The sequence below is a fragment of the Dama dama genome, chromosome 8 (genome assembly GCF_033118175.1).
Source record: "Dama dama isolate Ldn47 chromosome 8, ASM3311817v1, whole genome shotgun sequence".
NCBI lineage: Eukaryota > Metazoa > Chordata > Mammalia > Artiodactyla > Cervidae > Dama > Dama dama.
The window spans coordinates 43,882,989-43,909,398 of NC_083688.1; the positions used below are offsets into that span (position 1 = coordinate 43,882,989).

Genomic DNA, 26,410 nt, shown 5'->3' on the forward strand with positions numbered 1-26,410 from the left:
CGGTTGTATGATTATGGTTATTTTTGGAAATCCTAAATGACTCACTTTAATAATAAAATACCTCAAGAAGCCCCAAATTAAAAGCTTTGGACAGATGCAAAATCACATCCCAGGTACGGTGGAGCTGTACCTGAAAATCCTGGAGACATCGGTCAGATCCTGCGTCTGAGCCTCTTGGACAGTAGTTCCTGACCACACCCCATCCCAGCTCCCTCCTCTCAATCAGAGCCCCTACCACCTTCCTCAGCTTTCTTTTCTCTGGCTCAGGACTTCTAAAAACTGTTATCACTTGAATGGTGGGTGTTTTGAAAGCACCCCCACCTAAGGAGGGTCCCAGGCGAACAGCCAGGGCCATGGCTGCACTACCCACGACCTCCGCACAGCCCTTCCTGGCCACGTTCTGAGAAACATGAGGAGCGCTCCAGCCACATGACCCCTCAGCAGTTTTCAGATTTGGAGGATGACTTCAGGCCCAGGCAGCAAGGCTGATTTCAGAGTAACTTGTGCTTCCCGTGGGCGGCCAGCCTGGGAGGATGCTCCCCTCTTCCCATGCCCCACCCGCACTTCCTTGGGCAGCATCACATTACCAATCAAGACAGGCCCAGCTCTCCTCTCCTGATGTATCCATGTCACCTATCATCTTACTCCACGGAAAGAGAAAAGGGGGTTGTTAGAAACTTTGGTTTGGCTTCTCCTGGCAGATGCTAGCAAAAGCAAACTCAAAGGCAACTTTCATCTCTCCTACTTTCTAAGTGTGCGTATAGGGGAAATGTGTGGATGGTTACAAGGAGGCCTGTGTCACCTCAACCCTCAACTTCTGAGTTTTAGAAAGCCACAGACAAAACTTGGGAAAGATTTTGTCCCATCTTGCTTTTCCCAGCTCTAAGCATGTTTCTGGTTGCAAATTCTATGATTCTCCAGTGCTTCAGGAAAACAGACACCAAGACTTATGTGTGTCCATGTATACCTACCCCGCCCCCCCCAACACACTCCTTCGCTCACCGTCTGGAAGCTGGTGCAGCTGAGTCGGCAGGACACTGAAATAATTGTGAACCAGCGCTTCCTGGGCTGAGACACGGGCTCTCGGAAAGCCCTTCAGCATTTGGGAGGCCAGATCTTCAGCTTCGGGAGCCCTGCCCAGCCTGGAAAAGTGAGACAGAGAGACAGAGAATTTCTCCAGAGGCCTCATTTCTGAAAAGTCAAGGGGGAAAGAAGAGAAGTAAAGAAAAGGAGAGGGCTAAAAAAATTTCAAATAGAATTTTCCTGGGACTAGTAAAGTTGATGGCAATGGAAAAATAACCCCCACGCTGAAACTGTTACCTGTCCTGTGACTCAGATGAAGGGAAAACTTCAGCATTCCATCATTTAGCCCCCAGCCCACCCCCTCTGCCATGGCTCTGGGTACCCTGTATACATAAAAGACCTGGAAATTGTAATTATAGAAACAGAAATATATAATTAAGGATTCTTTCTTTGAGGGATACAGCAGCCCCTTGCAAGCAGAAAAGCCCAGTTGGAAACAGGCTCCAAGGGTGGTGAGCACAGAATTCTGGAATGGGAGGAAGGAGAGAAGAGATCCTGGAAGGTGAAACTTGAGTGGGAAAAAAAGCCTTGTATGCAGCATTTTTGAAGCTCAGCTCCCAGGGCTTTCTCTAAGAAGCTCTATTGGTTTCCCCTGAGATATAGCATAAGCAAGAAAGATAATTAAATACCCAAGTTACAGTAAGGACAAATCCTCAAGTTGACCTTATGCTGAATTATAAATTTGGAGTAGAGCAAATCCATTAGTTGAGCAACTACTATGTAGGTGGTTGGATCTGGGAGATACAGGAATCCTATCTTCTGGCAGCTTAATCTAGTAGAGGAATCAGGCACTAATTAAATGGTCATACAGATGCATAAACACAACTGTGAAGAAGGTCTAGATACTTGACTTAGGAGGGGGTCAGGGAAGACTCTCCTGAGGAAGCAGCATTTGGGCTGAGAACTGAGGATCTGGGGCGGGGGAGGGGCAGGTGTTGCAGACCCCCAGGGTGAGAGGGAGAAAAGTGATTTTAGAGAAAGAAAGAAAGAAAGGCCAGCTGGTGGGCCTGGGATAAAGAGAAGAGGGGCTTGCTATGAAGCCACGGAGGGTGGCAGGGGCTGACCCTGCAAGCCCAGTGGGTCTTCATGCTTCCTATTTACTTACAAAGTCTGAAAGTCTTTGCTAATCTAGTGCCAATCATTCAAGTACACCCATCTCTAGAGGCCACACACAGGTTTACAAGTGGAAGCACAAGACAGAAAACTGCTGATTCTGAGAGGCAGTTAACTGCAGAAATAATGCCTGACTTTCAGAACTAAGTTGCATTGCCATGCAACTCCCCAAATAAACAAAAACAGATGGGCTTTCTTAATGCTGAATATACACACCAACCTGAAGCCTCAACGGATACCCTTTCCTCCCCAGGTACCATGAATGAGCGATGCTGGAAGCCCTGACCCTGACTCGGAATTTGCCTAATTTTTGCATAAGATTTGCATAAAAACTTTCAGGTATTTGATTCCCATGACATAACACTGTTTCTGCAAACAGAGAACTTTACCCTCAAACTCAAGAGTAATTGCTTCACAGACTTAAGGCAGAGAAGAAATTTGCAAATCCCCAGTCTTTGCAAATTTCCAGGCCAGTTAGGAGAGAAGGGAACCAGAGGTGGAGGCTGATTTAAGGGATTGTAACCCAAAGGGCTGGCGGATATTTTCTCCATCACGGGTGCCCTGCCCAGGCACAGGTTTTCAGGCCAATGAAATAGGAGTCTGGAGTGGGTTACCGGGTACAAATCAGTAGGACTCAGTATCAGTCTCAGAGGAGAATCGGGAAATCTGAAAAAATTTTTAGCCAGTCCATTTGCACTATAGAATGGTGGAGTTGGATATATGCCCAAACCAGGGCATCCCTCCTAACGTTAGTCCCCTTTCAATGACAAAACCCTTCTCAAAGTCAAGAGTTTTCTCATGTGATAATCTAGGCCAGTGCTGTCTAACAAAACTTCTGGTGATGATGAACTAAGTAGCCTCAGTCATGTCCAACTCTTTGCGACTCCATGGACTGTAGCCTGCCAGGCTCCTCTGTCCATGGGCTTCTCCAGGCAAGAATACTGGAGTGGGTTGCCGTGTCCTTCTCCAGGGGATCGTCCCGACTCAGAGATCAAACCCACATCCCTTGTGTCTCTTGCATTGGCAATCAAGTTCTTCTACTGCTAGTGCCACCTGCTCCCTGATGATGGAAATAGCCTGTTCCTGCCCCATCTCATATGGTAACCACTACTCACAGGTGCCTTGTGAGCCTTTCAAATGTGGCTAGTGCAACTGAACAACTGATTTTGTTTTTTTGAATTGAAGTATAACTGATTTACAATATTGCACTTGTTTCAGGTGTATAGCATTGTGACTCAGTTTGGGGGGTTTTCTTTTGAAGATTTTACTCCATTATAGTTTATTACAAGATATTGGATATAATTTCTCATGTTATACAACCAATCTGTAGAGTAACTCAATTTTTTAATCTAATTTTAAATAATTTAAATTGAAATAGTCACGTGTGATTAGTGGTTATGGTATGAGATAGCACATCTCTAGACATTACTCCTTACTTTGAGAATCTGAGCAAAGAGTCTGAGCTAAGGCCGCTAGGCTACGGCAGAGGTGTTGCATATGGTCAGAAAAGCCAGAGGGATATTGGGCCAATCCAAGTCCCACTCAGCCTGGAAGGAAGGGCTGGTAGGGTAACTGCGGGGGGCTTGCAGTGATTTTCCTGCCAGGTGACGTTGCCAACAGCAGCAGCATAGAGTGGTAAGATGGTCTGCAGGTTTGGAGCTACCATTATTTTGGAAGCCAGTGGTGAAAGGGAAGAAAGCCACAGGACAGAACTAAAGTCCAGATCTCTCTAGCTAGAGGTTAGGGAGCCTGACTATGCTAGCAAGAGAAAGTTTGCACTTCTTGGATGAAATGATAAACAGCAGTTCCCTGGAACCTGTCTCCAAACAGGAGAGTTTCAGGTGATATAGTGCGTTTGAAAATAAGAGTGGAGCGTGGGGATACCCTGGTGAGAATCGTCCCTCCCAAAAAAAGATCCTTTGCTAGTCCACAGTTCTGTGTTCCGACCTATTTTACTCTTTGTGCTCTGATATTCACTCTCCATGGAGGCTTTTTTAAAGCACATGAACAGTAACTATGAAAAAAAAAATCAAACAAACTTTGACTGGGTTAAACCCTACCACATTTTCAGGGAAGAATAGCGTTCAAACATTCAGTTGGGATGTCTTTCCCTTCTCCCCACCTGTGAGAGTGTGTTTTTCTTTGACATTTGAGCTTCTTTCCCCTGTCTCTGATGTTTTCCTCACTGTCCTTTTTGCCTCCTCACTGAAGCAAAAAAGAACAGAGCCTTGGCTAATTACTCTCAGATCAAATAATACTGGTTATTGTAATTGGTCATTGTCCGAAAACACTGAGTTCTTCTTAGCCCTGAGGTTGCCTGGCACAGCTTAGTTAGCTAACTATTCCGGGAATGTCTCTATTATCTGTTTTACTTTGCAAAAGAAACTAGGGATTTGTTGAAAGCTGGTAATAAAAGTCTGCCCTGGTCTGAGCTGAGACTGCGTAGAGAGGGCCTGGGAAAGCATGACCTCCATGAATCACGTTGCCCCCCTCTTCCAATAGCCGCTCAATGATGTTATTTGGTTTCTCTGTGTCGAAGAATAATAAGCCCACTAGGTTTTCTTACAGGCCAACACTCCCTCGTTCTCAGGGCCTTGGGCATGGTTGAGGGGCACAAAACAATTTTAATGACCAAACTCACTGAAAGTAAAATGGTTCATAGAGAAAAACTAACAGACTCACAGGTGGCTGCCTCTTCAAGAGGCATCTTCATGGGGTTTGGGCCCCCAGATCAAGGTACTCAGGGGCTGGGTGTTCAGTGGACTGAGGCTGAGTGAAATGTCCCTTCAGCCCTGCTGAAAGGTAAGCTTTCCAAGGCAATTCTTACCTGTTGAAGACAGTCTGAAGGCTCTGAGGCTTAGGCAGTGGGAACCATTCTGAAAAACATACACGGACATGTTAAAAGACAAAAACAACCCTAAAATCCTGTTGCCAAAAATACTATTAAAATTCTAAATGCTCCTCTTGGCTTGGGGTAAGACAGAATCCAGTCATCAGATGGGCAAACTAAATGAGTTTAAGGGCTTGTCTCCCTCTGAAATTTTATGATTCTGTGGACGGTCACTATTCTGGGTTGAATTGTGTCCTTCTCCCAAATTCATATGCCGAAGTCCTAGCCCCTGATACCTCAGAATTAGGCCTTATTTTGACATAGGATTGTTATAGATATAATTAATTAAGATGAGGTCATTAGAGTGGGCTTTAATTCAATATGACAGGGGTCCAAATAAAAAGGGAAGCTTTGGATACAGACATAGACATGTATGGAGGAAGACGAAGACAATACAAAGAGACAGAAGGAGAAGACAGCCATTTACAAGCCAAGAAGAGAGGCCTGAACAAATCCTTTTGTCAGAGCCTCGAAGGAAGGAATCCTGCCAACACCTCAGCTTCAGATCTAGCCTCCAGAGTGTGAGATAATACATTTCCCTGGCTTAAGCCACCCAGTTTGTGGCACTTTGTTATGGCATTCCTAGCAAACTAAACTAATACAGTCACAATACATCTCCTGTGTGCAGAACACGTGCGCGTGCTGGGAGAACACACAGGTAATCGTGAGAAACTTCCCCACTCTTACCAAGCTTATAATTCATTTGAGAAAACAAAAGTGCTCCCTTCCAAGAAAATTCATGTGGCAAGTGAGGCGGCAAGGTCTCAAAGACTCAAAAATGGTAAAAAGGAACGGGACTAATTTTATACGTCACTTACAGTAAAAATGGAAGTGAATCCTGGCTTGAATACTCCAACATGGGTGATAATAAGATTTTTAATTTTCATTGGAGCACTCCTTACAACATTTACATGGGGACGCATGTTTTTCTTTTTCTTTTTTTTTAAAATTATATTGACTCTGTTTAATCCAAAATGAAATCTGTAAAAGGAGACGATTTTGTATTCATTCAAGAAATACTAGTTAAATGCTTCCTCTGTGTAAAGTGATAAAAGGGGCTGCAGTGACACAAGCTGGGGCTGCTTCAATCCTTTTTCTGACTCCAAATTGAGAAAAGAGTATTTCAACTCTCATCCAAAATGGTATCTTTGCCTTATACTTTCTTTGGGCCTGAAATGTAATCATTTTGGTTTTAAGAGCTTTCTTCTTCCAACTCCTATAGGAATGTATTCCTATAGGAATACACCAAGACTGTTTATTCAACAAAGAATCTAATGTAGCTGGGCAAAAAATGGTTTTGATAACACCAACCTATTGGTGTCTGTAAGTGTACAGAAAAGAACCCTGGAAGACCACTCACCTGATTGTGATAATGGTTATGGGCACTTCCCCTTTTCAGTTCTACACTTATTTTCTTACATTTATTTTTAAACAAAAATCACATATTACTGTGTAACTTCAAAAGTAAGTTCAATTAAAGATGGACTTTATGGAGTTAAGAGCTGGGGAGTGAAAGGCATGATCAAAGAACATGATTTAAGCTGAGTTTTCAGGATCAGATGCAATCAAATGTGAGCCGCTTGGGAGATGGGGATTGACCTCTGTGCATTGCCGCAGACGTCGGTGTAAAACCAGCCACAAGTGGGAAGCTGCCTTATAGCACAGGGAACTCAGCTCAGGGCCCTGTGCTGACCTGGAGGGGTGGGACGGGGAACTCAGCTCAGGGCCCCGTGCTGACCTGGCGGGGTGGGACGGGGAACCCAGCTCAGGGCCCCGTGCTGGCCTGGCGGGGTGGGACGGGGAACCCAGCTCAGGGCCCCGTGCTGACCTGGTGGGGTGGGACGGGGGGCTGGGGGTAGGAGGGAGGTCCAAGCTGGAGGAGAACTATGCATACAAACAGCTGATTCAGTTCATTGTACAGCAGAGACCTAACACAACATTACAAAGCAAGGATACCTCCCCCCTCAAAGAAAAGTGACCCACTCTGCTGTTATTTTACAGTCCCAGGTGGGCACTAAGGGAAGTCCTTGTCTATACTGGCTATTTACTTTCTCTTCGGGTGACTGCCCAAATTCAAATAACCAGTAAAGATCAGAATACCTGGCATTCATTCAGAACATTCATTTCCAAACCACTTTCTGCTGCCTATTGACAGTTTTCCCTGGCCAAACAAAATTAAAATATGTCCTCATCCAGTCATATCTCAATTTCCAATCACTGTAGTGAAATCCGGTTCAAAGCTTTCCCATGTTTCAGTTATCCCTTCGACGAGCCCTAGGTTTGGGCATTTAGTATTTTAATGCAACTGCTGGCTTTAGTATTCTTGTTGAGCATGGGTTTGAAACTGCTGCTTCAGGTTCATGGAGACCTTAAGCAAGACACTCACTATGGCCAGCCTGTTTCTGTACCTCAAGTTGGAGGTCATGGTTACCTCACAAGGACCAAGTGATTTGTTGAATTTATGGATATAGTAAGATAATGAATGGAATGTGCTGGCCTCAGCATTAAACAAAATAAATCCTCTTGGCTTTTCCTTCTTTCTCTTCCTTTGAAAAGTGACGGACAATGTAAACTGTATGTAGTTGGGGCTCTGACTTGCATTTTGAATCCACACTAATGCCACCAGATCAAACCAGTCAATTCTAAAGGAGCTCAACCCTGAATATTTGTTGGAAGGACTGAGGCTAAAGCTGAAGCTCTAATAATTTGGCCACCTGAGGTGAAGAGCCGACTCATTGGAAAAGACCCTGATGCTGGGAAAGACTGAGGACAGGAGGAAAAGGGGACGACAGAGGATGAGATGGTTGGATAGATCATCGACTCAATGGACATGAATTTGAGCAAATTCTGGGAGATGGTGAAGGACAGGGAAGCCTGGCCTGCTGCAGTCCGTGGGATCACAAAGAGTTGGACACAACTTGGTGACTGAGCAACATGCCACTTAACCAGCGGTGTGACTTGAGGGTGTTGCTCACTGGGTCTTGGTTTTCCCATCTGCAGAAAGGAGACCATTATAGCTCCTACTGCATGGGGTTGTTGTGAAAATTAGAACAATGAGTATAGTATAAGTATTTCCTTACCCTTTGCTGCATTTCTTTCTGCCTCTTTCTCTCATGTGGTAGATCACATCTTTCTCTTTCCTCCCAGGTGTCTCTGCCTCATTGTTCTCCTTGGAAACCCATAACTTGCTGTTTCATTCTGCTGAAATTCTAATGTCTTCCAAGCTTGAGTTCTTACAAGCCTGGCTTAATTTCTGAGTCTTTGGTGTGGGCCAGAGTTGTGTGCCTTAGCTGTGTGGTGTAGCAACATGAACATAGCCTGGGCTCACACATCTCCTTTCTGCCACTTCTGAGCTCTGGGATTTGGGGGAAATTACTTCACCTCTATAGTTAAGTGACTTAGAAGTTTCTCATCTGTAAAGTGGGAACACTTTTCCAGTTGCCTGGGAGGATAAGATAAGATTAAGCACTTGGCCTATAGTAGGTGCTCAATCAATGTCAGTCTTATTTCTTTTATTTTTTCTCCTTGGTTCTACCTTTGATTTTGGAGAGACACCTAGTCTTACACAGTGGTCCTCAAGCCAAGCAGCACACTTGTATCATCTGGGAGAGTTTTTAACCAAAAAGAAACCTCAGCTTCACCCCACAGAGCCTGCTTCAATGAGCCTGGGGAGGCTCACATTGGTCCATTATTGTGTCATGATGATATTTAATGGGGTCTTCCCAGGTGGTGCTAGTGATAAGAACCCACCTCCAATGCGGGAGACATAAGAGACACAGGTTCAATCCCTGGGTTGGAAAGATTCCTTGGAGGAGGGTATGGCAACCCATTCCAATACTCTTGCCTGGAGAATCCCATGGATAGAGGAACCTGGTGGTCTACAGTACATGAGGTCACAAAATGCTGGACACAACTAAAGTGACTTAGCATGCAAAAATGCACAATGTTTAATGACCTCCAGATGTTTACAGAGTGGCACTAAATGAGGGAGAGGACACTGGTCTAACAAGGGTCAGGGTGGACCACTCACCAGCAACTCCCACACTCTTCTCTGAGGCCCGTTTCCTCAAGTGGGCTTGTGAAAATTCAATTAATCAATAGACATAAAAATTGCAGAACATCATGTCTGATGCCTACTTCATATGTTTTTCAAGGATGTGAAAAAGGAAGCATGATGAGAGAAAAATCAGCCCCTAAAAAGCAGAGGATGACTTGTAAGAGTGGCCCCAGGAGGCTATGACACAACGTTGAACTTCAAGTTCTGTGTCTTGTGTAGACTGGGCTTGACTCTCTTTCCACATCTCTTCTGTAGCTACGTGAGCCCAGATAGAGGGTCTGAGGGGTCCAGGGTCAGCCAGGTTGCTGTTATAAAGGCAAGCCCTGTGCCTGTCTGTGACCAGCCCTCCACACTTATGCAGATAATTTGCTGTTGAGTGACCTTGCCTTGCCCCCATTGATTTTTCCCAGTAGTTAAACTGCAAGCGATCAATGAAAGAGTGATCTGCAAACAGTCATTTTCAGTTCAGTTCTGTTGCTCAGTCGTGTCCGACTCCTTGCGACCCCATGAACTGCAGCACGACAGGCCTCCCTGTCTATCACCAACTCCCAGAGTCCACCCAAACCCATGCGCATCGAGTCGGTGATGCCATCCAACCACCTCATCCTCTGTCGTCCGCTTCTCCTCCTGCCCTCAATCTTTCCCAGCATCAGGGTCTTTTCCAATGAGTCAGCTCTTTGTATCAGGTGGCCAAAGTATTGGAGTTTCAGCTTCAACATCAGTCCTTCCAATGAACACCCAGGACTGATCTCCTTTAAGATGGACTGGTTGGATCTCCTTGCAGTCCAAGGGACTCTCAAGAGTCTTCTCCAACACCACAGTTCAAAAGCATCAATTCTTTGGTGCTCAGCTTTCTTTATGGCCCAACTCTCACATCCATACATGACCACTGGAAAACAGTCATTTTACCCAGTTCCATTTCAAGACAAGTCTGTTTCTCTGGCTTCAGTAACCTCTCAAATCATAGATTTGTAGGTAGCTTATTATCCTTTTCCTTTCAAAGATGATGGTAAATCATTAGACCAGATTCTTCTCCATCTCCCTGGTGGCTCAGAGGTAAAGCCTCTACCTGCAATGTGGGATACCTGGGTTTGATCCCTGGGTCAGGAAGATCCCCTGGAGAAGAAAATGGCAACCCACTCCAGTAATCTTGCCTGGAAAATTCCATGGGCTACAATCCATGGGGTTGCAAAGAGTCAGACACAGCTGAGTGACTTCACTTTCACTTTTCTTTTCTCCATCTCCTCTGCATTCTCTTTAAAGGGGTTCTCCTTTGAGTTCAATTGGTATTTGAGGCAGGAGGAGCAAAGTACATTGCAAAAGGCAAGTTTGAAAGTTGAACATTTTCTTTGAGAAGATAAACAAAACTGACAAACCACTAGCCAGGCTCATCAAGAAAAAAAGGGAGAAAAATCATATCAACAAAATTAGAAATGAAAAAGGAGAGGTTACAACAGACAATGCAGAAATACAAATGGTCATAAGAAAATATTATGAGCAACTATATGCTAATAAAGTAGACAACCTAGAGGAAATGGATAGATTCTTAGAAAAGTTCAACCTCCCAAGACTGAACCAGGAAGAAACAGGAATTATGAACAAGCCAATTACAAAATCAAAACTGTGATCAAAACTCTCCCATAAACAAAAACCCAGGGCCAGATGGCTTCAGAATTCATAGGGGAATTCTATGAAACATTTAGAGAAGAGCTAATGCCTATTTTTCTGAAATTCTTCCAAAAAATTGCAGAGGGAGGAACACTTCCAGACACATTCTATGAGGCCACAATCACCCGGATACCAAAACCAGGCAAAGACAACAAAAAAAGAAAATTATAGGCCAATAGCACTGATAAACATAGATGCAAAAATCCTCAACAAAATTCTAGTGAACAGAATTCAACAACACGTTAAAAAGTTCATACACCATGATCAAGTTGGGTTTATTCCAGGGATGCAAAAATTCTTCAGTATATGCAAATCAATCAATGTGATACAGCATATTAACAAATTGAAAGATAAAAACCACATGATCATCTCAATAGATGCAGAAAAAGCCTTCAACAAAATTCAGCACCCATTTATGATTAAAACATTTCAAAAAATGAGCATAGAAGGAACCTACCTCACCACATAGTAAAGGCCAGGTATGATAAACCCCCAGCAAACATTATTCTCAATGGTGAAAAACTAAAAGCATTCCCTCTAAGATTAGGGACAAGACAATGGTGTCCACTCTCATCACTGTTATTCAAAGTAGTCTTGGAAGTCCTGGCTATGACAATTAGAAGAAAAAGAAATAAAAGGAATCCAGATTGGAAAAGAAGTAAACTCTCACTGTTTGCAGATGACATGATACTATACATAGAAAGAAAGTGAAAGTGAAGTCGCTCAGTTGTGTCCGACTCTTTGTGACCCCATGGACTGCAGCCTACCAGGCTCCTCCATCCATGGGATTTTCCAGGCAAGAGTGCTGGAGTGGGTTGCCATTGCCTTCTCCAGGAGATCTTCCCGACCCAGGGATTGGACACGGGTCTCCCGCATTGTAGGCAGATGCTTTACCATCTGAGCCACCAGGGAAGTCCATACATAGAAAACCCTGAAGAAACTATCATGAAATTATTAGAGCTAATCAGTGAAATCAGCAGTCATGGGATACAAGGTCAATACACAGAAATCACTTGCATTCCTATATATTAACAATGAAAAATCAGAAAGAGATATTAAGGAATCAATCCTGTTCACTACCGCAACAACAACACATATCTAGAGAAAAAATCTACCTAAGGAGACAAAAGAACTGTATACAGAAAATTATGACACTGGTGAAAGAAATCAAAGGTGATGTAAACCGATGGAGAAATATTCCATGTTCCTGGGTAGGAAGAATCAATATTGTGAAAATGACTATACTACCAAATGCAATCTACAGAGTCAATGTGATTCCTATCAAATTACCAATGGCATTTTTCACAGAACTAGAACAAAAAAATTTCACAATTCATTTGGAAGCACAAAAGACTCCAAATAGCCAAAGCAGTCTTGAGAAAGAAGAATGGAACTGGAGGAATCAACCTTCCTGACTTCAGACTATACTACAAAGCTACAGTCATCAAGACAGTATGGTACTGGCATAAAAACAGAAATACAGACTGATGGAAGAAGACAGAGAGCCCAGAGATAAACCTGTGCACCTATGGGTACCTTATTTTTGACAAAGGAAGCAAGAATATACAATGGGGCAAAGACAGCCTCTTCAATAAGTGGTGCTGGGAAAACCGGACAGCTACATGCAAAAGAATGAAATTAGAACACTTCCTAATGCCATACACAAAGATAAACTCAAAATGGATTAAAGACCTAAATGTAAGCCCAGAAACTATAAAACTCATAGCAGAAAACATAAGCAGAACACTCAATGCCATAAATCAAAGCAAGATCTTCTATGACCCACCTCCTAGACTAATGAAAATAAAAACAAAAATAAACAAGTGGGACCTGATTAAATGTAAAAGCTTTTGCACAGCAAAGGAAACTACAGACAAGGTGAAAAGACAACTCTTAGAATGGGAGAAAATAATAGCAAAGGAAAAAACTGATAAAGAATTAATTTCCAAAATATACAAGCTCATACAATTCAATACCAGAAAAACAAACAACCTAATCAAAAAGTGGGAAAAAGACCTAACAGACTTTTCTCCAAAGAAGACATACATATGGATAGCAAATAAATGAAAAGATGCTCAGCATCACTTATTATTAAAGAAATGCAAATCAAAACTACAATGAGATATCACCTCACATCCGTCAGAATGGCCATCATCAAAAAGTCTACAAACAATAAATGCTAGAAAGGGTGTGGAGAAAAGGGAACACTGTTACATTGCTGGTGGCAATGTAAATTGATACAGCCACTGTGGAAAGCAGTATGGAAATTCCTTGAAAAACTAGGAATAAAACTACCATATTATCCCAGCCATCCCACTCCTAGGCATATGCCTGAGGAAACCAAAATTGAAAAAGACACATGTAACTCAATGTTCTATTTACATTGAATTGCATGTACATTTACATTGTTACTATTTACATTGTTACAATAGTAATGTTACAATGGTAATGTAATTGTAATACACTGTAACAGTAATAGTAATTGTAATATAAATGTTACAATAGTAACATTTACATTCTTACTATTTACAATAGCTAGAACATGGAAGCAACTTAGATGTCCATTGACAGATGAATGGATAAAGAAGCTGTGGTACATATATAGACAATGGAATATTACTCAACCATAAAAATGAATGCAGTCAGTTCTAATGAGGTGGACAAACCTAGAGCCTATTATACAGAGTGATGTAAGTCAGAAAGAGAAATATAAATATTGTATACTGCTGCATATATATGGAATCTAAAAAGATGGTACTGATGAATTTATTAGCAGGGCAGCAATGGAGAAATAGACATAGAGAACAGACCTATGGACGGGGGGAAGGGGACGAGGGAGAGAGCGAGATATAGGGAGAGAGCGAGATATAGGGAAAGAGTAACATAGAAACTTACAAACCATATGTAAAATAGACAGCCAATAGAAATTTGCTCTATGACTCAGGGAACTCAAACAGGGGCTCTGTGACCATCTAGAGGGGTGGGATGGGGAGGGAGATGGGAGGGAGGTTCCAGAGAGAGGGGACATGGGTGTACCTATGGCTGATTCTTATTGATGTTTGACAGAAAACAACAAAATTCTGTAAAGCAATTATCCTTCAATTAAAAAATAAAGTGGCAAATAAATAAATAAATAAAAGCTGGCAAATAAAATAAAAGTGGCAAATAAATAATTTCCCAACTGAATGGAGTAAAAGTAAAATGAGGGCCCAACTGTTGCTACCACAGTAAAATAATGCATTTTTCATAAACCATTAAGAAAGCTCATTTCACAGGTGATTCAAGTCAATAGAGGTTTGTTGGTTGGTTGATAAAATATCACCATGACCATTTGGAGCCTTAGCTCAAAGTGAAACATTTTCTAGTTACTATAGTCTTAGCACAATTACCCTATGCTTATCTTATAGCCCGGTCTACTGATCTACACCTCTGGAATTTCCCAAAACCAATGCATTCTTAAGATATCATATATTTAGATAGTCGATAATGCTGTTAGCCTTATTTTGGTATCTCCAGCAGGAACTTTAAAGTGGCTTTGCAAAAAATCTGTAGCTCTTCTATCTCACCCTCAGCCTCAGCCCATATACACACACTCACATCCTCCCAGCTGCTCGCCCTCCTTTCTCAGACGGCTGGCTTAGAAATTGCCTTAGTCTTTTGCTCAAGACATCTGAACTTGGCTTTGCATTACCAGGCTCTCAATTCCTCTCTGAGTATTACTGGGACGCCAAAAGTCAGTGCTCTCATGCAGGGCGCTACTTGGCACTTCAATCCGCATTGGAGGCTTACCACTATTCTAGAGAGAGAGAGAGAAAGTCGCTCAGTTGTGCCCAACTCTTTGTGACCCCATGGACTGTCAGGGGTCCTCTGACAGGTTCCTCAGTCCATAGCATTCTCCAGGCCAGAATACTGGAGAGGGTAGCCGTTTCCTTCTCCAGGGGATCTTCTCAACACAGGGATCAGACCCAGGGCTCTAGCATTGTGGGCGGATTCTTTATTGCCTGAGCCACCAGGGAAGCCCCACCCACTATTCTAACCGTGCGTCAAAACTTTTTGTGGATTCTCTAAGAAAGTACTCCATCCTCAGAAGCCTGTTCCTAAGGTAATGTTCTGTATGGCAGAAGGGGAAGCTAGGCTTTGCTCCTGGTGCGTGGATGGAGAGGGTGGAGGAGACAGAAGATGTCAGGAGTCTCCCCTCTCCTGGAGGCAGTGCTTCGTTTAATGTCTGTCCACCTTCAAAGTCGATGTTTGAACTATAGCTTGATCATGCTATTCGGTGTTTATGGTATTTAATGATGTATCATTTGGCAACATGTATCATTTCCCCTGTAGTCTCTACAAATGTTTACGGCCCCCGCATGCAGCTGTTGTGTTTAGTGCTGGAAATGCACAGACATGGTACTTGGTACTGGAGGTCTCGCTCAGTCGTGTCCGACTCTTTGTGACCCCATGGAAGGTAGCCTACCAGGCTCCGCCGTCCATGGGATTTTCCAGGCAAGAGTACTGGAGTGGGTTGCCATTTCCTTCTCCAGGTGATCTTCCCAACCCAGGGATCAAATCCGGGTCTCCTGCATTGCAGAGAAATGCTTTACCGTCTGAGCCACTCCCCTAATTTATGATTTTCATGGAATCATGGTCTTTGCCAGACCCTCTGGCTCTTCTTTCTCAGCTTTCAAAGAACCCATTCCCTCTACCAGGTCCTTCAGTATTGGTTCCCATGAATTGCATTGTAGTCTTTCTCTACATACTCTCCCTTGGGCAACTGAATTCACACCTGGAGTTAAAAATACCACTTTAAGCAGATGACTTCCAATTTTGTATTTTTATATTAGACCCTTACAATCACAGGCTTCTATTTCTTTCTTTCTTTCTTTCTTTTTGCTATGCTGAATGGCTTGTGGGAAACTTAGTTTCCCTATCAGGGATAGAACCCAGCCCCTAAGCAGTCAGAACACGGAGTCCTAACCACTGGGTCACCAGGGAGGTCCCCACAGGCTTGTCTTTCTGTCATAATTGCTTTTTAGATATCCCCACTTGGTGGTCTCACAGATAGCTTATACTCATTATGTTCCCCACAATCTGTTCCTCCCCCACTTTGTTTCCTGTGCCAGTAAATGGTACTATACTTCTCTCACCCACTGGATTTCAGTTTCTCTTTCACAGGTCAAATCCAGTCAGCTACAACCTCCCTTGACTGTATCACCCTCTTGCTTTTTAGATTTGCTCCAACATTCCTCATCCATTGCCACTGCTCTGGTTGACACTTCCTACTTATCATCCAGAATCTAGAGCATGCCATACTGACTACCACCAATTTAACTCTACATAAAGCCTTCCAAGCAATTTTTTCTAAAATTTAAATCCTGCCATATCTCTTCCCTACTAACAACCATCCAATGCCTTCCCTTTGCTTATCAGTCAAATCTAATCCTTAGGATGTTTCCAAATAATTTTCCAATCTGGTTGCTGTCTACCCTTCCAGGTTAATCTCCAGCAATTGTTGTTTTAGTCACTAAGTTGTGTCTGACTCTTGTGACCCCATGAACTGTAGCCCCCCCAGGCTCCTCTGTCCACGGGATTTCCCAGGTAAGAATACTGGAGTGGGTTGCCATTTCCTTCTCCAGGGGATCTTCACAACCCAGGGATCAAACCTGTCTCCTGAATTAGCAAGTGGATTCTTTACCAATGAGCTACCTGGGAAGCCCCAGCCTCTAGCAATAGTCACCACAAAGCCAACATTCTAGCTTCCCTGAGCAATTTACCTGCTTTTACATTTAGTAAACCTGCTTCCCTCCTCCTCTGTTGAGTTCCTTTGTCTGGAATGTCCTTCCCCTCTTGCTCACGTAGAGAAAGCCCACTTCATGATTCTTGAAACCCTGTGCATGTCCCTTTCTCCCAAACAGTCCCTAGATTCCCCCAGACAACCAAAGCACTTTTTCCTAGTGGTCCTAGAGGTCCTCAGGGGACCCTGATATAATAATACTTGCCACACTGTATTATTTATTTGTTTCTCCCTCTAGACTGTATGCCTTGAAGGCAGGTATCAATGTCTTATTTATTTCTGAATCCCAGTCCCAGCATCTAGCATTCAATAAATATTTGTTGGTTGAACAAATGAAAAATTGATGCTTGGGTGAAAAAATTAAAAATGAGATAAATTTACTAAATCTTATTCTTAAAATGTAAAAGTAATTCAAGACAGCCCACTTGTGATTCCCACTGTATATCTTACAGAGATCCATGATGCCAGGCACTGGCTATGGGGAAGGAGGCTGTTTTGAACCAGATCCAAGATACTTATGACCTTAAGGCTTTTTTCTTGAACTGGGAAGAAACACAGCAGGATGTTACTTGGAAAAAGATTCTTTTCAACCTGCTTTCTTTCATTTGCAATTTTTCATAATCTTAATTACTTTGAGATCATCCAGTTTCCCCCCAAAAAACTAATTATTGAAATAAAATAAATTAAAGATGAGAAAACTAAAAATAAATGTAGAGACTATTAATGAAGATCAAAGCGGGCCATGTATATAACAAATCTCACTGCCTTATTTGGGGGACAGGTTAATAAAGATGTTAATTGTAACTCCCAAGAGCTTTTGCCACACTCCAGAAGTGTGACAGCGATGAGTCTGATGGTGGTTCAGACTCCGTGAACATCGTGGATTCATTAGTTGCAGTGAGGGGTGGAGGGGTTGCCTGCTGGGGTCCCAGGGCAGGGGTTCCACTCACATTACACTCCAGAAACGTGTTGCCAAGCTCACAGATTCTAAAAGCAAATCTGGGTTAAAGGACATAATCATTTGAAAATGAACATGGAAAAATGTTATTGGCTAATGCCAGCCTAGGGCATTGCTTTATTACCAAATTATATTTGCCCTTGGAAATTATATTTGCTTACGGAATTACCTATGAGCACCAACTTGGAGTCCAACAGATTGGATATTCTGGGTCACCCTGGCCAGGTAACCCTGGGCAAAGCTCATACCTCCCCAAGCCTCAGCTCTCTCATCTATAAAGTAGAAATGATAAAACTGCCCCTATCCAATAGGGCTGTAGTCAAGCCAAGTAGAATTATGTACATAAAGTGCCTTGTAGCTCGGTTGCTCAGTCATGTCCAACTCTTTGCGACCCTATGGACTGCAGCACACCAGGCTTCCCTGTTCTTCACCATTTCCCAGAGCTTGCTCAAACGCATGTCCATCGAGTCAGTGATGCCATCCAACCATCACATCCTCTGTTGTCCCCTTCTCCTCCTGCCTTCAATCTTTCCCAGCATCAGGGTCTTTTCCAAGGAGTTAGCTCTTCACATCAGGTGGCCAAAGTATTGGAGCTTCAGCTTCAGCATCAGTCCTTCCAATGAACATTCAGGGTTGATTTCCTTTAGGATGGACTGGTTGTATCTCCTTGCAGTTCAAGGGACTCTGAAGTCTTCTCCAACACCACTGTTCAAAAGCATCAATTCTTCAATGGTCAGCCTTCTTTATGGTCCAACTCTCACATCCATACATGACTACTGGAAAAACCATAGCTTTCACTAGACAGACCTTTGTTGGCAAAGTGATGTCTCTGCTTTTTAATATGCTGTCTAGATTTGTCATAGCTTTTCTTCCAAGGAGCAAGTGCCTTTTAATTTCATGGCTGCAGTCACCATCTGCAGTGATTTTGGAGCCCAAGAAAATAAAGTCTGTCACTGTTTCCATTGTTTCCCCATCTATATGACATGAAGTGATAGAAACAGATGCTGTGACTTTTGTTTTTTGAATGTTGAATTTTAAGCCAGCTTTTTCACTCTCCTCTTTCACTTTCATCAAGAGGCTCTTTAGTTCCTCTTCACTTTCTTCCATAAGGGTGGTGTCATCTACATATCTAAGGTTATTGATATTTCTCCCAGTGATCTTGATTCCAGCTTGTGCTTCATCCAGCCTGGCATTTCGCATGATGTACTCAGTATAAAGTTAAATAAGCAGGGTGACAACATATAGCCTTGATGCACTCCTTTCCCAGTTTGGAACCAGTCTGTTGTTCCATGCCCGGTTCTGATTGCTGCTTCTTGACCTGCATACAGGTTTCTCAGGAGGAATGAAAAGGCTAAGCCAAAGTAGCAACAATGCCCAGCTATGGATGTGTCTTGTGGTGAAAGCAAAGTCCGACGTGGTAAAAGAACAATACTACACAGGAACCTGAAATGTTCGGTCTACGTTATCAGGGTAAATTGGAAGTGGTAAAACAGGAGATGGCAAGAGTGAACATCGACATTTTAGGAATCAGTGAACTAAAATGGATGGGAATTGGCCAATTTAATTCAGATGACCATTCTATCTACTACTATGGGCAAGAATCCTGTAGAAGAAATGGAGTAGCCCTCATGGTCAACAAAAGAGTCCAAAATGCAGTAGTTGGGTGTAATCTCAAAAATGACAGAATGATCTTGGGTCTTTTCCAAGGCAAACCATTCAGTATTACAGTAAAGTGCCTAACTCATACTAACTTATGTTGTCTGCTGGGGTCCATTCTGGTCAGAGAAGCACAGTTTCACACCTGAGTAAAGAGAAGCTCTCTCTCAGGTCCACACAGAGGCATTCCCTAGGTTGTGAAATGGGTCAGTCCACTGCCAAACCTTGTTCTCCTTCTGCTAACCATGTTAGCAGATAAACAACAGTTATTTTACCCAGCAAAAGGTGAATAGTAACTTACATGTACTTTCTTGATAAAGCAGGCAGAACAAGGATGATTAGTTCAGAGGATACAGTTGGAACTGGAACCCAGGTTTCCTCACTTCTGGTTATTGATTTCATTTAACGGATATCTATTTACTCTTATGTGACAGTTACATGGGCAAGTGTAAGATACTAGAGACACTGGAAGTGGTCAGGTTTGCATTGCAGAAACCTTTAGTGCTCTTTCCACTGTATCAAGATTTAGGTGAAACCAACAACGACAACACGATTGCCGTCTGTGATGTAGCAGTCCTTACTGGACACCCACCATGAAGATAATAAAGGTCTCCAGGGGGAGAGCCCTGTGGCCACAGCATGGGCTGGCGTCTCACGGTGGTTCAAGGTGAGGAGAAAAGAGCCTTCACCAGAAGGGACAGCCTTATGTGCTCAGACTGACTCAGGTAGGTGTTGGAAAATGGCAGGTCAACTCTTAGAGTATGTAAATTCAGGCAGTGTTTAAGCCCAAGCAAGCAAAAATCAAATCAGTTCTGGCCTAGGAGGTGTGTCTGACATCTAGAAGGAAGTCAAGGGTTCTAAGGGAGCTAAACAGAAAGAAGGGGCTTCCTAGGTGACGTGAGTGGTACAGAACCCGCCTGCCAATGCAGGAGACATAAGAGATGTGAGTCCCATCCCTGGTCTGGGAAGATCCCCTGGAGGAGGACATGGCAACCCACTCCAGTACTCTTGCCTGGAGAATCCCAAGGACAAAAGAGCCTGGCCGGCTACAGTCCACAGGATCGCAAAGAGTCGGACACGACTGAGCAACTGGGAACCCATGCAAACAGAAAACTGGCACAGCGTTGTCTCTCACGTACCCGTCACTGAGTCCAAACCCTGGCGGGTCACGGAGCAGCTCAATGAACTTCCACACTGTGTTAAAAAAAAAAAAAAGGATGGGAACTACCTTTTGTTGGGCACTGCCTAAAAGTTAGACATTGTGGATGTTAACTAAACTTATGGTGCTAATCATTTTGCAATATATACATATATCAAATCATTATGTTGGCTGCACAATGAGACAGGGACATAACATAGTCATTAGGAGGAGAACAAGGTTTGGCTTTGGATGGACCCATTTCCCAGCCTAGGAAATGCTTCTGGGTGGACCTGGGAGAAAGCTTCTCTTTCCTCAGGTGTAAAACTGTGCTGTTTGGACCAGCATGGACCCCAGCAGGCAGTACGCTGTACCATGCTGTGCTTCGCCTCTCTGTCTCTTCGCGACCTCATGGGCTGTAGCCTGCCAGGCTCCTCTGTCCATGGGGATTCTCCAGGCAAGAATACTGGAGTGGGTTGCCATGCCCTCCTCCAGGGGATCTTCCCAACCCAGGGGGAACATATCTTAAATCATAGGATCTTTCTCATTTTTACAGATTAGGGAACTGGAAAAGAATAACTTCCTCAAGCACCCCCAGAGGATGCCAGATGGAGCATGGACCTACCACTCCTGGAATTGATGCCGATAATTAAAATCTCTCTTATCAGTATCCTTCCCCTTAGTTCAGCCCACTGAGGAACTCCCTTGTCTGACAGTTCATTGAATCGAGTGGATGCTGATGCACACAGCTGAGGCTGTGTTCACGGCAAACACACAAAGACATACTCAGACCCCTTTGAGCCCAAAGCATGGTAGCTCTTGGTCACCGCAACACGGACAAAGATCATTTTAAACTCTTAATCATCCTCTGTCCTGTAGTGGTGTTGCACGAAGTGAAACGCTTACGCTGGATTTCAGGTCAAAAGCAAACATTCCCAGGGTGGGGCTAGATTGCTGTGTTTTAATGCTGTCTGATGCCAGTATTCCGTCCATGTTATTTCTTGCTTCCACCTGGTGGTCAAAAACTGAAAAAGCAGACGTACTGAAAATAACTAGGTGTCAGCAGGATCCATTTGCTTATCGTTTATAGGACATCTGAATCTGGGTCCCTGCAGGGCTTTTAGAACCGCTTTCCTGCCTTTTGATTTCTACTAAGTTCTTCCAGTGGAAAGTCTTTCCATGTGGGGCGTTCTTTCCTGGGGCTGAAAGAACCAGGATAATCCCGGATGCTTCCCTGCAGCTGAGCTCATGTCACAAATCAGGCATGATTTTCAGCAGATATTTCTTTAAAAGTTTGAAGGCCTCTGTGGATTCTATTCCCTTCTCAACAGGAACAGGCATCAAAGAGACAGGAATAAAATGCTTTGCACGCACATCGGGAACTAATTGCCAATTTGGCAAATGCATTGACTAATGTCATGCACTGTTATTTCTAAATCCTCTCCTGTCCTTGACCCCCAGTATCTAGATGTAAACTTGGAACCATTAGTGGAGAAGGATAAAGTCTTCTGGTGCCTCAAATGGAATTGAGAGGGATTTAAACTAGGCGCTTTTGAGCGTGGTGAAATGAACCCAGCAGTACATTAATGCTAGGATTTGAGCTCACACAGCGTGAGTGCTTTCAAAAACCATGTTTAAGGAAGCAAACAGAGCCACGACAGACCCTTTCAGGGGAGCAAAAGGAGTTGGATGAAACAATCAATGACACATTAAAAAACCACAACTGGGCTGCAATCATGTGGGCAGAAAAAAAGTTTTTCTTTATCACAGGATCTTTGCATCTAACGAGATGGTGACTGGACAAGGTCCAGAGGCGTAAGGCCTCCGTTTACTTTACCTAAGAAATGTCTAAATATTTAGTTGATTCTCTTAAAAGCCTTATGTGAGCCTCTAGCAAACTGGTCTTTAAGGTATGATCTTATTGGCTCTATACTGCCATTGGCAGAGCTTTTTAAAGGGAATTTGGAAAAGTCAGAAGACATTACCCCTGAAAGTACAAATGTTAACTTTTTTCTTCCTCTCAAAATTAACTCTTTTTAATGTCCTCCCAATATTTAGTTTAGGACCAATACTTTGCCAGTCAATACTTTCTCTTAAATATTCCTGAAAGGTTCATCGTTCCTTGCTGTCGTCATGCAGTTGCTAAGTCGTGTCTGACACTTCTGCAACTCCATAGACTATAGCCTGCCAGGCTCTGTCCGTGGGATTCTTGAGGCGATAGTATGGGAGTGGGTTGCCATTTCCTTCTCCAGGGATCTTCCCGACCCAGGATCTCTACCCCTTATGTACATTTTATTCTTACCAGGTCCAGTTGGGCCCAAAGTATTTGAGACTAAAAAGGGGAGGGTCATTTTCTTGGGAGCAGGAGGGGAAGCCAAGAGGCCTGAGAAAACTCTGTAAGAATGCCTATTGGGGTCCACCCTTTAAATTCACACTACTGTTGCATTGGCAGACTTCAGTCAAGACCAATATCCAGATTGTGCTAAGCTTCTGGGATCCTCTGTGTCAAAAACCCAGTGCGTCCCAGACATGGCATCAGTTGGGGCTTTAAGCGTTTTCAGACTTTCTCCAGCATGCCTTCTTTATCACTGCTTCCTGTGGACTCTCTCTAAGGGTCATGGAACTTCTCCCTCCCCCTGTGCAGGAGGCCAGCACAGACCCCTGTTCCCGCCAGTTTGATTAATGTGTCTTGGCTGATTGTGTGCAAGATGGCAGGCCTTTAGCAAGTGTGACCAGTTTATTGTTCAGCCAATCACAGGCGCCTCAGTTAGCATGTGAAAAGGGGGTGTGTTGCCGGGGAGGGTGAGTGTTCTGGCGGCTGAGTCAAAGGAGGAGCGTTTTGGGGGGTCACGGAGCAACACCCACTTCTTTGAGGGGATGTTACTATGCTCTACTAAACCTGTAAACCTCTTACTCAAAGCACTTTTTTTCCTCCTCCCTCTTTTTTCAAGGAGATCTTTTTTTCCCATGGTGCAAGCAAGGCAAGACTGGCTACTCTGCAGATGGAGTTCACGTTCCAGGGTTTTTAATATTTCACTTTTATATTTCTGTTAGAGAATGATCCTGCTGAGAGTCTGGGAATCCGTGCTCGTCAGAACCCCCTCACTGACACTTGGATATATTGCTCTGAAAGCTATCCCAGGAGAAAAGATTAAACAAAAAAAGCCTACTTTTCAAAGCCTACTTCTCAATCTGCCCACATCAAAATAAGACAACTGGCCCTTTGAAGTGGAAGACACAGAGTTCTCAGCCAGCTTGCTTAAAATGGGGGGTGGGGGTGGGGGAGAGAAGGAAGGAAAGAAAGAAGGAAAGAAAGACTAGGGTATAAAATTATATGCCTCTCTTTCCTCGGCCAGATTTAACCTGGCAAGGGAGTCTGAGCTGATGGTGAGAAAACTGACAGCCCTGCTCATCAGCACCCCAAGAAAAGAGGGGACTGGTCAGAGAAACCTGTCCAGCTGGGTCAGCACCAGGTGTTTTTTAAAAAACCTGTATAAACAGAAACTGTGTTGTTCGTACATAGTCCAGACAAGGTCTGGAAACGGCAGAGTGGACACAAATGGACACTGGATGGTTCTCTAGGCTCTGAGCTCTCCAGCTCCCTCAGCGTGATTGTACTGCTGAATTCAAAGTTTGGGGGCCCATGGAATGAAAAGGAAAGGGATGGAAATCTCATCAAGAATGGTGTTAAGAGTTCTCTGTGATCTGGCTCCCATCCCCTATTCTGGTCCCTTAATCACTGGAGCTCAAGTGCCTGGAAGTAGCAGCAATGGCTTGTGAATAGAAGTAGGTGGGGGATGGCTTGAAGGGACTTCTTAATTCACAGAGGGGATGTTCCTGGAACACATATGTGGGTGGTCGCTTTAAAAGATACTCCTTATGATTGACCTATCAATAGTACTGACCCCACGTTCAGGATATGCTGGACTTCTAAGATTTCCAAGCTCAAGTTTACACATCTTGGCTGTGACTAACGTTACAATTTGCTTCCCTCCATAAGCCTAGCCAGGCCCATGGTCTATACACTGTCCAAGCCCATGGAAGTGGGTTTGCAAATGAGCACCCTCTCATAAGGTGAGCTGGTGAAAGACTGCAGTTGAGTGACTACAAACCCAACCTCTTAGAGATACAGGAATGTGCCGAATTCATCTATGCAGGCCCAGCATAAAACACAATGCCTGGCGGATAGTAGGTACTCAAAAATTTTTGACTTATTTGAATTAAATTGAATCCTTACTAGAAAAACAATGCAAAGTATGAACCCTATTGATGCTGGGCCTGGAGAATTCTCTTCATAAATAAAAAATTGCATATTACTTTGAAATGACAACAAAATGAAAAATGCAACATATTTCTCACTGGTTTATTGGAACCCAGTTATCTTATTTCGTACAGAATCTGGCAGGAAAGCATTTTGGACAAGTTCCTTTCATTATTGTTCTCACCAAGGATCACTGTTTATTGCTGGAATCAACCTGAAACCCAAATACTTCAAGTTTGAAGGAATAGCATATGCTCACCGTGACAGCTTTGTCTTGAGATCATTCCAATTATTTTCTACAACCCACCTGTGACCCTAAACTTCTGCCTGCACCTACGTTAGGAAGCTGAGGGGTCCCATTTTCACCTGGAGAGCAGAGTAGATAGGGAGAGGGTACAGGCAGGGTGGAAAAAGATGCGACCCAGGTTCTCCTAGAAACTGAAGCACCTGGAGATAGGCTCTGTTGTCAGCTGGACCATCATCTCTCTGAGACCCTGGTCTCTTTTCTCTCTGTCTCAGACCAAATGGAAAAGGCATTATTCCAAGCCCTGAGGTGAGAGAGTGACATTTTTCTCAAGTGCTAATTATAAATGGCAAACTATTTGTAAATGACCCAAACCTCATCTAGCAATGCATATAGATCATTCACAAAGCAACTGAAATGATTTTAGAGTTGGTCTTTAGCTGCTGTAGGTGTTCCATAATCCTAGTCAGTTGAAGATGACTGAACCTTATGTACAGCTGTTTGAGTGAAAGTATTAGATACTGGAGGAAAAAAGAAAATTCCTAGCCTCCTATGTCTTTTGTTTTCCGCTTTAATTGCTTTTTAAATTTTCCTACAATTTCTTACTCTCATAAAAGTCCTTCCAGGATAACCTCATACCAAAGTTAGTAATGGCAACAATTTGGGGAAATTCCATTTTTAGTCATGGGACAATGGAAGGATATCAAGACTGGGAAAGCAAACTTGGGCCACATTCTCCCTAATCGTGTACATATCTGAAAGTGAAAGTGAAAGTCGCTCAGTGGTGTCCGGTTTTTTGTGACCCCATGGACTATACTGTTCATGGAATTCTCCAGGCCAGAATACTGGAGTGGGTAGTCTTTACCTTCTCCAGGGGATCTTCACAACCCTGGGATCAAACCCAGGTCTTCCGCATGGTACATACTACCTCCCCTTTAATCCTGCCTGCAAGGGTCCAGCTCTGGTATGGCCGGGATGTGGTCCTTCATCCTATAGCTCACTGCTTGCCTCCTCTTTTTTGTTTCAACGTCCTTGAAGTGACAACTGGGTAATCTGACCTCTCTGGCATGTCCTTGGGACCTTTTCTCAAAAACATCCTCCTTGGAATACTTGCAACACTTCCAAATCCACCCCCAGGAGCCAGTCTTGGAGGACCAAATATGTGACAGAAAATGACAAAGTGTTAGGTCTAGAGACAGTGAATGAATTCTTGTATAATCTAGAGACATCTTACCTGGCCTGTCCTAGGCCCAGGGAGCCTCTACTTCCCCTCTAGCTTTCTTTTTATACTTTATGAAGTACAATAATCTAGCAAATAGACTCAATGATAGTCATTGGGCTCAAAAATGAGACCCTCTTTTGAGTTTTCCACTTAAACCACTGGGTGTTTGGAAATGGATGTGGAGTCCACAGTAATAGTCATTCCCAGTTGTTATTCCGCTTGTTACTTGTGTTTTACAGAGTTGGAAAACTGATCTAACCTCAACTACTATTTCAATGTTTTCCTCATAAAAAGATTAGTCAGGGAATATAAGAGTCTAAAAAAATCTGTCTACACTG

General features: G+C 43.4%; 1 protein-coding gene across 1 annotated transcript in view; it reads right to left on the reverse strand.

The window, feature by feature from the left end:
- Positions 1-26,410, reverse strand: part of CDK15 (cyclin dependent kinase 15) — an 86,727-nt gene that overhangs the window by 12,059 nt on the left and 48,258 nt on the right. The window contains exons 11-12 of the mRNA XM_061147946.1: positions 5,024-5,072; positions 1,003-1,142 (exon numbers count right to left, since the gene is read on the reverse strand). Of these exons, the coding sequence (XP_061003929.1) occupies positions 1,003-1,142; positions 5,024-5,072 (189 nt within the window). The remainder of the gene's footprint in view (positions 1-1,002; positions 1,143-5,023; positions 5,073-26,410) is intronic.